At 40.5% G+C, this 17,268-nt stretch overlaps 1 protein-coding gene across 5 annotated transcripts in view; it reads right to left on the bottom strand.

Annotated features, from left to right (window-relative positions):
* The window catches only part of C9 (complement C9), a 64,471-nt gene that overhangs the window by 43,781 nt on the left and 3,422 nt on the right, over positions 1–17,268 (bottom strand). For all 5 annotated transcript variants that reach the window (XR_009690573.1, XR_009690572.1, XR_009690574.1 and 2 more), the window contains exons 2-4: positions 3,229–3,328; positions 2,664–2,808; positions 2,291–2,438 (exon numbers count right to left, since the gene is read on the bottom strand). Coding sequence is in view for 2 of the 5 variants with exons in the window: in XM_061129896.1 (XP_060985879.1) it covers positions 2,291–2,438; positions 2,664–2,808; positions 3,229–3,328 (393 nt within the window). In the remaining 3 variants the exon portion in view is untranslated. The remainder of the gene's footprint in view (positions 1–2,290; positions 2,439–2,663; positions 2,809–3,228; positions 3,329–17,268) is intronic.

Here is a 17,268-nt window from a genome sequence, read left to right as displayed (position 1 = left end):
CAATGAAGCTGATCCACAGACTAAAGGACAGCTAAGGAAGAAATGTTTCAAAACTTTTGACTTGGTTCCACTGCTACAGAGACAGCCAGTCTAGTCTAGTATGAGCCAATTTTTTTTCTGCCAAGAAACATGAAAACTTCTCATGGATGGAATGTCATCGCTTGGGAAATAAAAAGCATGTGTTCTTTGGCAGCACTTGGAGATGGCTGTTTTTACACCTGCACCTAAAACCCAGGGCAGTTCCAATTTACCAGGTGAGCAGAAGAGCGGCTCCCTCCATAGAAGTGGTGTGATGCTTAGATCACACAGAAGTAACTCCTTGTGTATAGCACGTCATTTACAGCTGGTATGGATTTTTTATTTTTTCCAATGGATGCAAGATGGGTTGGGGATTTCCCTTAAACACTTCTGAAGAATCTCAGATACCAACAAGAGGCTGAAATATTTGTGATACAAGTGAATTCTCCTGGCATGAGAATTTAAATGAAGAGTCCTTCAAATGAAAACAACTGTAAATTTAATTAATTTATGAGTACTTGTGACTTTCATGTGTAAAAGAATCTGACTGTATGTGACTGATATGACTTGTTGAGGTTTTCCAAACTGGAGAGTTTATAAGCATGTAGCTGTGATTAGTTTGTTTATTCCTATTATCTCTATTTCAATATAGTTCCATAGCCCCATATAAGCATAATGGAGATATATAGTATTGATATCTAAATATGTAACATCAATGGTATTGAAAAAATCATGATTATTGATATAACAAGGCATGCTATTTTGAAATCTCTTGTTAAATATTAATTACTGATTTTTAGTATTCTCTATAGTCTTAATTCAAATATTTGGGTAATAAATAGCTACTTAAGGAGTTTCATTTTCCAAGGTTAGCTATGCTTTGAAGTTAGGGAGCTGACATGGGCTTTGTAGTGATGTGGGAGGAGTGATGTGAGTAGTGAGGGGAATGTGGGAAGAAAGAGGGTTAGGTGACATGGTGAAAAAAAAACACATAGTTTTCTATCAGTCAGGGAAACTTGGGTTTTAGTTCTGCTAGCAACTTACATGCCAAAAGGCCTTGTTTATTTTACTTAGTTCTTATCTATAAAGTGAATATAATGTCACCCCTAACTATCTCACAGGATTATTATGAATAGCTAAGAGAGGGAATGCGCAAAAAGATTTGGAAAAATTCAAAGTTACTATACAAATGAAAGCTGTCAGAGAACAATAGCTTTATGAAGACTAAATTAGCTACTGGTGATTGCTCATGGTAATGAGGATCTTAAAATTGTTGGTGGACAGATTCTATCAGAGCCTACCTCATTTTCCACCTCTTAGCCAAATTTCCACACAGCTCAGACTCCACCCTCTCACAGTCTTGCAGGCTTGGCTCTGTGATGTCATTAACAGCCGTGATCAAGGTAAGGCAGGAGGTATTTAAGGAGTCTTGGCTGCTCTCTGGGATGCCTCATTGGGAAACTCCCTGGCAGATACCATAGAATGAATTTTCTCTTCGTGTACAAAAGAAACCTATAGATTGCAAATGATTGTTTTTCAGCCAAGAGGGCTATGATTTCTGTATCCTTTTCCTATAAAATCAGATGTAGATTTGCATCAAATGAGAATCCATAACACAAGTAATGCCCTGCTTTGAGCCTGTTTGTTTAGTTCAGAGAGAAAACTTCCTTAGATTCCACATAAAGCAATAATTGTATGGAAACAAGTGAAACTTCAGCCCTGTAATGAGAAGCAGAGTCCAAACATCAGTCCCACATGGCATCAGAACTGCTCCCTCTGATCTTTACCTCTTGGGCAAACTCCAGAATGCTGGGACCCCCTGAGAACTTATACCCAAGTAGAGATCCAAGAAAAGTTCCAACAGAACATTTCCAGTCTTCCTGGGCATTCAAATATTTGAATCGAATTACCAGACCTAATACTGGCAATTCAACTTCAAAGGTTAATGTGTCATTTTAATCTTGCTTTCATCTTCCAGAGGTTGATGACCAAGGGGTCTCCTCTCCTATTGAGCTCAGAAGTAATCACCTATTATCCTGATAGTCTAATCTATTCCACAGACACCTACTGAAGATAGGCAGTTTGTCCAAATTATCTTGAGCTGCTGATTCAGCACTTAACGTCTTTCAAGCTCAAATGTAATTCAAACAGAATACAAACCCATAGGCTACTCTCTGTACCAGCTCAAACCATCTAGCACTCTAGCACAGCAAGAGAGGTGGGGATCATTTTCACTCATCCTCATCTACAAGGGCCCAAGCGGAGTACAGACCCATATCCTGCCGTCCGTGCCAGTTCTGACTCTTCCACCACTCTGTTGCGGCAAGGGGGGCGAGGATCACGTTCACAGTTATCCTCATCTGAATAGTCTCCGCAGTCATTGTCGTCATTACACAGAAGTCGATTCTTTATGCATCTGCCTGCAATCAAAATCAGGAAAGGCAGAAAGACACTGTGTATCTCATGCCAGATTTCCTTTCTTTCTGAAGTTATCAAACATACTTTAAAGTGAGGGAGGAGTGACCACACATTATATTTGGATTTTTTTGTATCCACACTTGGAAGTATGAGGGTCAGGAAGCACGTTTCCTTCTTTTGGCTTATAAAGGCACACAGAAACCCACACTAGGCAATGGGAGGATTACCTGTACCACACTGAAAGTCGTTGCCACAGTCATCCTCGGGGTCTTCGCAGGCCTCTGTGGGCACACACTGCCGTCGGTCTCCCACGGCATCCACACACTTTCGCCCATTAAATTGTCCAAAGATCTCAATGCTCCTCGAACGAAACTGCACAGAGACAGCTGGAAATGTTAGTATTTCTAAGGCTGAAAAGGGCTTCTGGTGTAAAACTGCATCCATACCTCTGCAGACCTCCAACCTCCAGCTGAGTCAAAGGTTTTAAGATGGAAGTCTGAAACACAGTCCCCGACATCACTTGAAGGAACACCTCATGTGGTGGGGTTGGCAGGCTCTTGTATAGAACATGGTTCCTCGTGACATTTGTTCAGTCAACTGTGCAGCATTCAGGTTTCCCAGTAAGGTTAGCCTAATCCATTTAGATATTTTCCTTTCATTCTGAGTTCACAACGCAGCTGGTGGTGGTGGCGTGGGGAGGGAAGGTTCCTACCTCTTTGTCATTTTCCTGGCAACGCTGGCAATACAGTTGCCATCTGGGGACACCAGTGGGGAATGGCAAAGAATACTCACCATTTGTTTGAGGCAAGGGTCACATTTTGACCACGCACTCCAGGAGCTCATCCTGCAGTCTATGGGCAATGGTGTGCCGCTTGTTTCTGCCGACTCATTACTAAGATAATAAAACATACCCGTTAATAATGACCATTATGTGTGCTTGCTTCCAAGAAGTCTTCACAAACCAGATTAATTTATTTACTCCTTTCTCTCTTTTGAATCTCAGTACTTATCCTTTTTACTCCATCTCTCATTTGACACTTGATCACATGCTATATTGTATTTTCAACTCAACATTTTGGCTTAATTCTTGTATTGCATTATAATTTAACCTTCAGCTTAAGGTGAAGAAAACTAGTAAGTCATCCAACTCAGGAATTTCTCATTGATTAGTCTTATCTTTTCAAATAGTGTGAAGCTAGGAACAGTCTTTCACTCTGTGCCCCACAGAGAGTCTGGCAAAACTTCAAGTTGCCCTATTTCCTTGCAAATTTAAGCCAGTCCACCCAGCCATTCCTGCGACATGTCATAAATCAAGCTTTCCCACCCCTGCAATATGTGTGTCCTGAACTTACAGCATCACACTCCACATGAAGACTTATTCCTCATCCTTTTTGAATTTCAATGTATATTTTTTGGCACTTTTAACCTTTCCTCCCACCCCTAGCTGTGCTTTTCTGGCTTTGAACTTTTCTCTCTGTCTTGGTTCACCATTTCAGGCTCTTCAGGTTGAAATACCACCTTGAATTACTATCTTATTCAATGGCTGAAAGGAAACCAAGAACAGAAGGTATGAAACAATAACCCTATACTTCCTGCCCCGTTTTCCTAAAGTGGCACCTGTCCTTTTCATAATGCAGCTTTTAATTTTTATTTTGGAGGGATGGTAAGGCCAATCCCTCCTCCAAAGCTCTAGTTGTCAGCATCTCTTTGAGCCCTTGTTAACTGAGTATTTCCTCTATTAAAAACTCTCCTTCACCACCAGCTCCTTTCCATTTGTAGCAGAATGTATTCAAGTCCTTGACATTAAACATAAACAAATGAATGAACAAATAGAACACTCTTTCTGAACTTTACTTTTCCTTCCAGCTACCCCTACTCCCCCCCCCCCCCCCCCCCCCCCCCCCCCCGCCGGCCTTCACAATGACACTTGAAGGACTTCCTAGAGATACATTTCTGTTTCTTTCTGTTCCAAAATAATAATATGTCTCAGTTCCCCCTTTTAACTACCTCCCAAATTCTCTCATCTTTTTTAGGCCAACTTTCTGGAAAAAGTAGTTTGCATTCTGGTATTTTGTTCCTTACCTTCCAATCACAGCTCAACTCTCCTGTTCTAAGGTCCTAAGTCTTGCCAAAGTCAACAGTGACTCCAAGAGGCCTGCTCCCTTGATCCCCTTCAGTCCTTATCTCACTGACCACTTCACAGCCATCAGTGAGGTTGACCACTCTTGCTCTTTAAGACAGTCTCTTTCCCTGGACTGAATGACACCAGACCCCTTTCATTGCTTCTTTCCCCTCTGTCCTTTGCTCCTACTCTCCTGGGTGGATTCCGTGTCTTTTGGCAGTCTCAGAAATGCTGTTTTTTCTCTAGTTGCTGTCTTTGGATTTCTTTTTCTTTCTACATTTTACCCAAGGGTTTGGTGTTCATGTATATGTTAAGGACACCCAGAAATAAGTCTGCAGCCCAGAAATCACTTCTGAAATTTAAACCCTTGGATATAACCCCTAATTGGATATCTACATGTGAATGTCTTCATGGCTCATGAACTTAAGAATGTGTGTTTTCTATATGTCCAACTCTTTGCTACCCCATAGACTGTAGCCCACCAGGCTCCTCTGTCCATGGGATTCTCCAGGCAAGAAAACTGGAGTGGATTGCCACTCCCTTCTCCGGATGATCTTCCCTACCCAGGGATCCAACCCGGGTCTCCTGCACTGCAAGCAGATTCTTTACCGTCTGAGTTACAGGGAAGATCCCATGAACTTAATGTTTCTCCAAACAAACCTAGTACATCTTCTCTCAAGGTTGTTCCTCCTGTATTTATTGCCTTGGTAAACAGTGCCTCCATTTACGCAGTCACCCTAAACAGAGTGGTATTTTTGTTGTCGAACCTCATCCCCCAAAGAGAATCAACCACTAAAACATTTTCTTTATCTTTGTAAATGACTCTCAAATCCTTTTACCCTTCATCTTTTCCAGACATTTCTCCAGTCTACACAAACATTTTAACTCTCTTAGATGACAGCAATTTTTTCTAATCTGGTTTCTAGAAATCATCAAGAGAGAAATTTTTAAAATACAAAGCTGATCATTCATTCCCCTACAGAAACTCTTTAATAGTTTCTCTCTGTTTTGAAGAGAAAGTCTGAATTTCTTGACATGATACAGTAGGCAGAGTAACAACCCCAAAGACATCTATGTCTTAATACCCAGAATCAGCGAATATGTTACTTCACATGGCAAAACTCTGAGCATGTGATTAAGAGGAGATTATTATGTATTTAATCTGTATGAGCCCATTCTAATCATGTGAGCTCTTAAAAGCAGAAGAGTGGTTCAGAGAGATATGCAGTCTGAGTGGCAGGAAAAATTCAAAGCATGAAGAAGGACTCCACCCACTGTTGCTGGATCTGAAGATAGGAGTTTCACCAAGGAATGCAAGCAGCCCCTGGAAGCTGGAAGATGCAGGGATATAGATTCTCCCCATGAGTCTCTAGAGCGGATTCTAGCCCCACCAGAGCCTTGATTTTAGCCCAGTGAGACCTGATTCAGACTTCTGACCTATACAACTGTAAGATAATAAATCTATGTTGTTTTAAGCCACTAGTATGTGGTCGTTTGCTATAACTGTAATAGGAAACTAAGACATGTAGTTTAGAGTACTCTACACGGCCCATCTTCTTTCTAATTCTTCAACTTCACTTTTCCCTCTAGCCACACTGAACTTGAAATGCCCAAGATAAGCACATTTTCTTACATCTTTAGGCCTTTAAATCTACTCTTTCCTCTTCACCACACTGATCTTACTTTCAACATAGCTTTTTCCCCAGAGAACTTCCCCTAACCCTTCATGTAATTTACTTTTCCATGTACATACTCATTGTTCTTCCCTGTATCATAAGTGCCTTTGCAATGACATATTTCATCTAATCAATTTATCTATTCACTTATATATTCATTCATCAAATATGTATTGTCAACTATTTGCTAGGCTTTAAGGATACAATGGTATGCAAAACAACCAAACAAAATAAAACAGAAACCATGATCCTCCAACTAACAGAACTTATGGCCTAGATAAAAACATCAGTGAGCTAAGGAAATTCTCAATCTTGCTCAGCTTGCATATCAAGTGTCTGGAACACAATAGGTGCTCAGCAAATGTTTTATGAATGAATAAATGAATAAGTACATGAAGAAGAAGAAAGTTCTTGATCTTGTGGTCTACGACAGACCCAGGTCTGTGTTCCTCTAGACTCTAATCTCCTGGTGAACCACTTATATTATATTCTTACAAGACTTGCTTGTCATTCAGCAAACTTCATGACTGACAATACCATTTTTGTAAGACTGACCTTTCCCTATATCATCCAGAAAATCAGGACACTTGATAAGCTTCAGTCTTCTAAAAGTACAGGGTAAAAACATTTAAGACAAGCTGCCAAAACTCCTTAAAGAACCTGATTTCACAGAAGTTTGAATATTTACATCTATCTAAGACCATGTGGCTGAAAAATTCTCTGCTAGAACTTTTCCATTAAACTAAATCCAGCCTTAATCAAGAGTCAATGGTGGATGCACATTTATGAGTTAGAGAAACAGGAAGGTCTCACTACTGATTGCATATCATAATCCTCCAATAGTGAAAACAGGAATTGTAAAATTATAATCCCCTATTCCACATTAATTAAGGCATCAATTTCTAAAGATGGGGTTCCTTTCTAATGATGCCTTAGATGGGCTTCAGGCACCAATTTTTTTTTTTTTGGCACCAATGTTTTTTAAAAGTATATCCCATACTAACACCATACACAAAAATAAACTCAAAATGGATTAAAGATCTAAATGTAAGACCAGAAACTATAAAACTCCTAGAGGAGAACATAGGCAAAACACTCTCCGACATAAATCACAGCAAGATCCTCTATGACCCACCTCCCAGAGTAATGGAAATAAAAGCAAAAATAAACAAATGGGACCTAATGAAACTTAAAAGTTTTTGCACAACAAAGGAAACTATAAGTAAGGTGAAAAGACAGCCCTTAGATTGGGAGAAAATAATAGCAAATGAAGAAACAGACAAAGGATTAATCTCAAAAATATACAAGCAACTCCTGAAGCTCAATTCCAGAAAAATAAATGACCCAATCAAAAAATGGGCCAAAGAACTAAACAGACATTTCTCCAAAGAAGACATACAGATGGCTAACAAATACATGAAAAGATGCTCAACATCACTCATTATCAGAGAAATGCAAATCAAAACCACAATGAGGTACCATTACACGCCAGTCAGGATGGCTGCTATCCAAAAGTCTACAAGCAATAAATGCTGGAGAGGGTGTGGAGAAAAGGGAACCCTCTTACACTGTTGGTGGGGATGCAAACTAGTACAGCCACTATGGAGAACAGTGTGGAGATTTCTTAAAAAACTGGAAATAGAACTGCCATATGACCCAGCAATCCCACTTCTGGGCATACACACTGAGGAAACCAGATCTGAAAGAGACACGTGCACCCCAGTGTTCATCGCAGCACTGTTTATAATAGCCAGGACATGGAAGCAACCTAGATGCCCATCAGCAGAAGAATGGATAAGGAAGCTGTGGTACATATACACCATGGAATATTACTCAGCTGTTAAAAAGAATTCATTTGAACCAGTTCTAATGAGATGGATGAAACTGGAGCCCATTATACAGAGTGAAGTAAGCCAGAAAGATAAAGAACATTAGAGCATACTAACACATATATATGGAATGTAGAAAGATAGTAACGATAACCCTATATGCAAAACAGAAAAAGAGACACAGAAATACAGAACAGACTTTTGGACTCTGTGGGAGAAGGTGAGGGTGGGATGTTTCGAAAGAACAGCATGTATATTATCTATGGTGAAACAGATCACCAGCCCATGTGGGATGCATGAGACAAGTGCTCGGGCCTGGTGCACTGGGAAGACCCAGAGGAATCGGGTGGAGAGGGAGGTGGGAGGGGGGATCGGGATGGGGAATACATGTAACTCCACGGCTGATTCATGTCAGTGTATGACAAAACCCACTGAAATGTTGTGAAGTAATTAGCCTCCAACTAATAAAAAAAAAAAAAGTATATCCCAGGTTATTCTCATATTCACGTGAAGTTGACAAAAACAGCTTGGCACCATCTGGTGGATATCTGTGAAATCAGGGGTGTAAGGGGGTGTCCATTACATTGCATAAGCCAAGCTTGAGATCACCACTGACCTGAGTCACTGCACTGGTTTATTACCGGTTTCAGGAATTATTCTAGGCTTTACCTACTAATGTACTTATGGATCTTTGTAATCTACAAATCTAGCTTTTCTAGTATTAGTTAGGCCTGCTGCCATCAACTGGATTATTTGTTCCTGTCTTTTTTGTATTTATCACTTTTTAGAATATCATGTTAGCATTTTGTTTCAGTGTCTTCCCTGAAGAGATTAATTCCTTGGTTTTAGAAATAACACCCTAAATATACCAGTGGTATGACACATTATGCACCCAATATGTCAGTAAATCTGAAAGACCCAGCAGTGGCCACTGTACTGGAAAAGTTTAATCCTCATCCCAATTCAAAGAAGGGTAGTACTAAAGAATGTTCTAACTATCGGACAATTGCACTCATCTTCCATGCTAGTAAGGTCTTGCTTAAAATCTGGCATGCTAGATTTCAGCGTTATGTGAACCAAGAACTTCCAGATGTCCAAACTGGGTTTAAAAAAGGCAGAGGAACCAGGGATCAAGTTGCCAACATTTGCTGGATCATAGAGAAAGCAAGGGAATTCCAGAAAAACATCCATTTCTTCTTCATCCACTATGCTAAAGTTTTTGACTATGTGGATCATAACAAATGGTGGAAAGCTCTTAAAGAGATGGGAATACCAGACTATCTTACCTGTCTCCTGAGAAACCTGTATGCGGGTCAAGAAGCAACAGTTAGAACCCTGGGTGGAAAAACTGATTGGTTCAAAATTGAGAAAGGAGTACGACAGGGCTGTCTGCTGTCACCCTGTTGGTTTAACCAATATTTTGAGCACATCACGAGAAATGCCAGGCTGGATGAATTACAAGCTGCAAATAAGATAAGCGGGAGAAATATCAACAACCTCAGATATGTGGATGCTACCACTCTAATGGTAGAAAGTGAAGAGGAACTAAATTGCCTCCTGATGAGGGTGAAGGAGGAGAGTGAAACAGTTGGTTTAAAGCTAAATATTGAAAAAACTAAGATCGTGGCATCCAGCCCTATTACTTCATGGCAAATAGAAGGGGAGAAGGTGGAAGTTGTGACAAATTTCCTCTTCTTGGGCTCTAAAATCACTGCAGATGGTAACTGCAGCCATGAAATCAAAAGGCTATTGCTTCTTGACAGGAAAGCGATGACAAACCTAGACAGTGTGTTGAAAAACAGAGGCATCACTCTGCTGACAAAGGTCCATGTAGTCAAGGCTCTGGTCTTCCCAGTGGTCACGTATGGTTGTGAGAGCTGTGCCGTAAAGAAGGCAAAGCACCAAAGAATTGATACCTTCCAACTGTGGTGCTGGAGAAGACTCCTGAAAGTCCCTTGGACAGAAAGGAGACCAAACCAGTCAATCTTAAGGGAAAATCAACCCTGAATACTTGTTGGAAGGGATGATGCTGAAGCTGAAGCTCCAGTATTTTGGTCATCAGATGCGAACAGCTGACTCGTTGGAAAAATCCCTGATGCTGGGAAAGACTGAGGGCAGAAGGAGAAGAGGGCATCAGAGGATGAGATGGCTGGGTGGCATCATGGATAAAATGGACATCAACTTGGGCCAACTTCAGGGGATGGTGAGGGACAGGGAGGACTGGCATGTTGCAATCCATGGGACACAAAGAGTCAGACACAACTGGGAGACTGAACAACATGACACCTTAATCTTTCTCACCTGCCATTGAGACCAACTTCAAAGAATAACTAGTTCGGAGAGTATGGTACAGACTTTGGGATTATGAATGGAAGGTAAAACTCAGTGCAAATACTGTAGAGTGACTTACAGTCCTTTGTTTGGCAAGCCTAGAGTGCAGTCAGTACTGGGGACCAACCAGAAAGACTGTTCGTGATGTCACACATCAGTGACTAGGACCCTGCCCCCGTGATACTGGCATTAACTATAGAAGTTTCTCTAACATCCTTCACATTAAGAGTAGTCCCACATTAACAATGCGCACACTAATTGACTCACACTTGGACTTAGAACAGAGCACCAGATCTTTGCCTTTGATCTTTTATTGCCCTCTTAGACCGTGATTTCAATTCATCCTCTGAATGATCCAACCTGGTCCCATAGGTAGGTCTTCACAGATCCCACTCTTGCCTCGGAAGGACTTACACCCCTCTAAATATCAGGCTCAGTGTATTTTTTTAGTTTGCTAGGACCACCGTAGCAAAGTACACAGGCTTAAACAACAGAAATGTACAGGTGTCTGCAGTGTTGAATTCTCCTTGCTTTGTAGGTGAAAGTCTTCTTCCTGTGTCTTCATTTGATCTTTCCTTGGTACCTTTGTGTGTTCACAGTCACTCTTCTTATAAGGACACCAGTTATAATGGATTAAGGTCTGCCCTAACGACCCCCAATGCAGTCACATTCTGAGGTACTGGGAGTTAGAATTTCAACATATAAATTTTGAAGGGACACAGTTTAGCCCATAACACTCAATAAAAGTTTTTTAATTAAAAAGATATGTTTTCCACTACTTTTTCTAGACAATTTCCAAAGCTTATTTTCTCAAAAAACCTTTGTTTTACCACTGAGGATAAATTCTAAGGTGTTATCAGTTATATTTTACAGACAGGAAACTAAAAACAGAAAATTATTCTGCTTATTCAAAGTTTGACAATTAGTAGCAGAACTGGGTTAAGAATCTCTGTCTCGCCACTCTCTCTTGCTGTTATTTAATCGCTAAGTCATGCCCAGCTCTTTTGTGAACCCATGGACTATAGCTCGCCAGGCTCCTCTGTCTGTGGGATTCTCCAGGCAAGAATACTGGAGTGGGTTGCCATTTCCTTCTTCAGAGGATTTTCCCCACCCAGGGATCTAACCCTCATCTCCTGCATTGGCAATTGTATTCTTTACCACTGAGCCACAACTACACTTTTACTTCCTCTCTTAGGCTATCTTTTCTCCCCACCTAAAATCCTCTTTGAAATAATCTAAAGAATCATATCTTATTCCACAATTTATGGGTGTAATAGTCTGGTGATTGTTAGACATTTAGAGACTCATTAAGTTAATAAAAATATATTTATTTTTTAAATATAGAAGCTCCAGGTAAAGGTCAGCAATTAGGCAGTCTAGTTCTTGCCTGGATGTATTTTTAAAGCTTATATTCAGGTTAGCCATGAAGTTCACACCCAAATGAACTTTTTGGCCAACCCAATATAAATGTTGTCAAATTAAACAAAACTGAAAATTACTAAAAAATGTGTGAACACCTGAATGTTTTGCCTTCACTGCAGCAGTTACCTGGATATTTAGAGGCAAAATAAAAGTAGGGCTTGAGGGAATTATTAGGAGGAAATACAGATTATGCAAGAGGAATGTGTTATTGAAATGAAAGCACTCTATAAATATTAAGAAAGAAGATGAGTAATCTTGGATAGATCCTTTTGTGCCCAGTACTCCCTCCCCAGACCCTTTAACTCACTAGACAGACAATCTTTTGTAGTACAAAGACTGTGTCTGTGCAAAGCCTACCACCTGCCTTTCACCCTGCTGAGCCATTAGGCTGAGTGGAGAGGTATTTATAATGCACTTTCTGGATTCTTAGATGAAATCTGTTTATCAAGTAAAGCCTGCTTCCAAGTGCTTCAATCTCAGCATGAAAGACATTTCCTAGATCAAAGAGATGTACATCAACTTGGCAGGGGGTCTAAATCTGGACCAGAAATGCATTAAATGAACAGACACTGATGTACACCCGGTTGCATCTCCCTGCCATGAAGAGAGGTTACCAGATTCAGAAAAGGAAAACCTCAGGAGAGTAGTTCACACCCCAGGACACTTGGTGGTGGTCCCAGGCAGGAAAACACCTGCTGTAGCAAGGAATCCTTTTGTCAATAAATAAGACAATGTGGTTCCTTTGAGTGAAGAAATATAAACTAACAGGACTGCATTCCTAACCCATGGATCCTCCAGCTTGTTTAGTTCCTGTAGTTCATCAGGATGAAGAAAAAATATAACAGCAGTGGTCACTACTCTAAAATTTCATGTCACCTCCTGGTTTCCCAAGTCTTAGTTAAGAGTTTTCTCTCATGTACTCCCAATGAGCCAACATGCAGTGATATTTATGGAGGATCTGCTCTGTGTCATGAATTGTCCTGGTGACTGGGGCCACAAGATAACGTCTTGACCATCATGGAGCCTATGTTCCAGTGGGTGAGATACAATAAAAGAGTGTACTAAAAATGCAATATGCAATATCAGTTAAGAGATGTGAGCTGTGAGGGAAAAGAAACCAGGGTAAGAGGACAAAAAGTGCCATAGGCTGGAGTGGAGGTGGGGGTTTCTTGTAGAGGGTGGTGATTGAGCCCTCTCAGAGAAGGTGTCAGTCACTCAGTCATGTCTGACTCTTTGTGACCCCGTGGACTGTAGCCCGCCAGGCTCCTCTGTCCGTGGTGGTGCTTTACAAATACATTCACAAATTGTTTCATGTTAAGACTATCAAAGATGGGATCTATGTGACCCCTTTTGAAGCTGGTGGTGTCTTTGTCAATGCCTTTGATGAGTAGAACACAGGGGAAGTGAGCCTGCATGACTTTTAAGGCTAGGTTAGAGAAGCTCATGCAAGGTCTGCTGGTTTATCTAAAGACACTGGCCTGGGAGCCTTTTTACCAATATGTATGAAGCCAGCTATCCTAAGCCCACCATGTGGAAAGTACACACGCATGTGCGTACACACACACAAGAGATTCCTAAGGAGAATCAATTGCTCCAGTCCCCCAGCTGTTTGGGTCTTCCCAGCTCAAGTGACAAACGTGAGTGAAGTTGTCATGATGACCCCAGACCCAACCACATTTGCCTACATCCATATGAGAGATCCACGACAACCACTCAACTGAGCCAATCCAACCCCGAATTCAAGTCAAAGAAATAATTGGTATGGTTTAAAGCTCCTGTTTTGTAATGATTTGTTACACAGTAAAGAAAAAAATGACAAGAACAAGAGATGCTATTTGTTTAAAGACCTGAATGAATTCAGAGAGAAGGTATGTGAGGGTCTAGAAGGAGTGTTCTACGCTAAAGGAGTAAGTGCAAGGGGCCTGAGATGGTATGTTGGAGGTACAGCAAATGGGGGCAGAGTGACCACAAAGGATAGTGGGATGCATCTGGAGAAGCAGGCAGAAGCAGCTCATGGCTTGCTGGCTGTGATGAGGAAGTTGGATTTGATCCTCAGCTTGATGGGAGTCCTTAGAGGAATATGAGAACAGTAACAACACTCAAATTTGTGTTTTCAAAAGATTTCCCTGGTTGTTGGATGGGTAGTTGACTACTGCAGAGTGAACAAGAGTGGATGCAGGGCAGAAAGGATAGTGATTTGAGCTAATGTGGTCACAGTAGAGACAGCGAGAAGTGGGCAGACTTGAGGCATATTTTTTTTTCCCCTTTATTTATTTATTTATTTTTTCAGTGGGTTTTGTCATACATTGATATGTATCAGCCATAGATTTACACGTATTCCCCATCCCGATCCGCCCTCCCACCTCCCTCTCCACCTGATTCCTCTGGGTCTTCCCAGTGCACCAGGCCCGAGCACTTGTCTCATGCATCCCACATGGGCTGGTGATCTGTTTCACCATAGATAATATACATGCTGTTCTTTCGAAACATCCCACCCTCACCTTCTCCCACAGAGTTCAAAAGTCTGTTCTGTACTTCTGTGTCTCTTTTTCTGTTTTGCATATAGGGTTGTCATTACCATCTTTCTACATTCCATATATATGTGTTAGTATGCTCTAATGTTCTATATCTTTCTGGCTTACTTCACTCTGTATAATGGGCTCCAGTTTCATCCATCTCATTAGAACTGGTTCAAATGAATTCTTTTTAACGGCTGAGTAATATTCCATGGTGTATATGTACCACAGCTTCCTTATCCATTCATCTGCTGATGGGCATCTAGGTTGCTTCCATGTCCTGGCTATTATAAACAGTGCTGCAATGAACATTGGGGTGCATGTGTCTCTTTCAGATCTGGTTTCCTCAGTGTGTATGCCCAGAAGTGGTATTGCTGGGTCATATGGCAGTTCTATTTCCAGTTTTTTAGGAAATTTGAGGCATATTTTAAAGGTAATACCAACCAGAACTGCAGTTACATTGCATGTAGCAATGACACTAATAGAGGAATCAAGTATGGTTCCCAGGTTTTGACTTAGTAACTCGGTGAGTAGGGCTTCCCAGGTGGCACAGAGGTAAAGACTCTATCTGCCAATGCAGGAGACATAAGAGATGAGAGTTCGATCCCTGGGTTGGGAAGATCCCTTGGAGTAGGAAATGGCAGACCGTTTCAATATTCTTGCCTGGAAAATTCCTCGGACAGAGGAGCCTGGTGGGCTATAGTCCATGAGGTTGCGAACAGTAGGACATGACTGAGTGACTGAGATCACACAACACAGACAACATGACTCGGTGAGTAGTGGTGCAGGTTGGGTGGGGATGGGTGGAGAAATCATTAAGTCTGTTCTAGACATGTTTAGTTTGGGATGCTTGCGATATTTTCAAGGAGAGATGTTGACTAAGTAACTGGACATTGGGCTCAGGAAAGAGATCTGTACCCTAAACATAAACTTGAGAGTTGTCAGAATATAGGTTAGATGACATTTCTCACCATGAGGCTGGAAGTGAGTGGCTGTCTCTGGAATAAGGCTGAGGACTGAGACAACATTTAAAGGAAATGTTACAATATGTCTGAAAGCTCATGGGAATGATTTTGTACAAAGGGAGATACTGTTGATGTCGAAGAGGGGGCAGAATTAAAGGAGCAGTTTTTAGTGAGGCTGGAGCTGATGAAGCCAGTGTACAAGTGACCGGTTAGGTGCAGGGAACGTGTCGCCTTTAGCATTGTGGGCCTCAGAGAATTTGGCTGAATGGCTCTTGCCATTTACTTGTTGATATTCCTCACTAGACTGTAACCTCACTGAGGGCAGAGACCTCAGTAACTGGCTCTGTATTACACTATATCTCCCAAAGCAACACCTGGCCCACGTTGCAAACTCAAAAAATATCTCCTGTGTTAAATGGGTGAATAAATAAAAGACCATACTTGGCCAAGAATCATTCATAAACAAATATCTACTAACTTGTATTAAATATGGATATTAAAAACACAGATAGATACAACCAAACAAGGAGATTTTGGATATTTTCCACTTTATTTTTTTTGGCTGTGCTGCATGGTCTATGGGATCTTAGTGACCCAACTAGGAATTAATCCCACAACCCCTGCAGTGAAAGCAATAACTCCTAACCACTGGATGACAAGGAAATTCCCTGGATATTTTCAATTTAATAGTTAGGCCTAAATTTTCTATTAATGAGTGTTTGGATATTTTTCCAGATTGCTAAGTTTTAAAATAAATTGAATGATAATTGCTAACTTTTATGAGTGCTTAGTTTATGTCAGAGTCTCTTCTAAGTTTTACATTCATTATCTCATTTAATTTTTACATCAGCCTTGTGAGAGATCTTCTACTAGTATCATCATACTTGAAAGATGACAAACTAAGCCACAGTAACAATGAGTAATTTTTCTCAGGTTACATAGCAGCTTCTTGGTGGCAGAGCTGGGATTCAAACCCAGGCAATTTATCTCCAGAAGTGCCATACCCAGCTACCCTCTGGATTCCTAACTCCCAGTCTAGAATTTCTTAACTGTTAGAAAAATGAAGAATAAAGTAAATATGACAACTAGAAACATGCCACATAAACAGCCAAAAGATGAATGACAAAACTGGGAAAGATGTTTATTATTCATACAAGAGATAAAGGATAACTAATATATAAAGTCATCATAGAAATCTCTAAGAGACTCAACTGAAAAATGGGCAAAGAATATAGATAGTTCATGCAAAACGAAACAATCCATACATATAGCCTTTAAACATATGGAAAGATGTATAGCCTGATGAAGAGAAAGGCAAATTAATTCTATTCAAAGATACTATTTTTTTTTTTTTACCTATGAGTTCTGCAAATATAAAACTTGGCCTAGAGCAAAGCTTCAGAAAAACAAGTACTTTTATACTCAGCTGACAAAAGTGCAAAATAATACCTACCCATGGGACTGTGTGGCAATTTCAACAAAATCTTGAAGCAAAACCTTTTGACCCAGTGATATATTAATACCACTTCTGGGAATTAATCCTCAGGTACAATTATCCATTTTCAAAATGCTATATGAATAAGGATATTCATTGCAACACGGCTTATATTAATAATACAAAGTTGGAAACAACCCAAGTATTGGTCAATAATATACAAGTTCTCTGAACTGTATATCCATACAATGGAAAATTAATCATTTGTGAGAGGAGGAAGTTCCTTTTGACTGACACAGAAAAGTCTCCAGGATATATTGCAAAATGAAAAAGAAGAAAAGCAAAGTACAAGATAGTGTATATGATATAATACCTTTTATGAAAGAAAGGGAGAGAGTAAGATTATAGTTGGTTCTATGCTTTAATCCATGCAAAGACATACTGGAAGCACACACAGGAAACTAAAAAGGTGTTTCCCTGTTGGGAAAATGTGAGGTGAGGCAGGGTGTGTTCTAAGTACTTTACATGTAACACAA

Source organism: Dama dama, chromosome 25 (genome assembly GCF_033118175.1).
Source record: "Dama dama isolate Ldn47 chromosome 25, ASM3311817v1, whole genome shotgun sequence".
NCBI classification, from domain to species: domain Eukaryota; kingdom Metazoa; phylum Chordata; class Mammalia; order Artiodactyla; family Cervidae; genus Dama; species Dama dama.
This window is presented reverse-complemented; position numbering and strand designations above follow the sequence as displayed.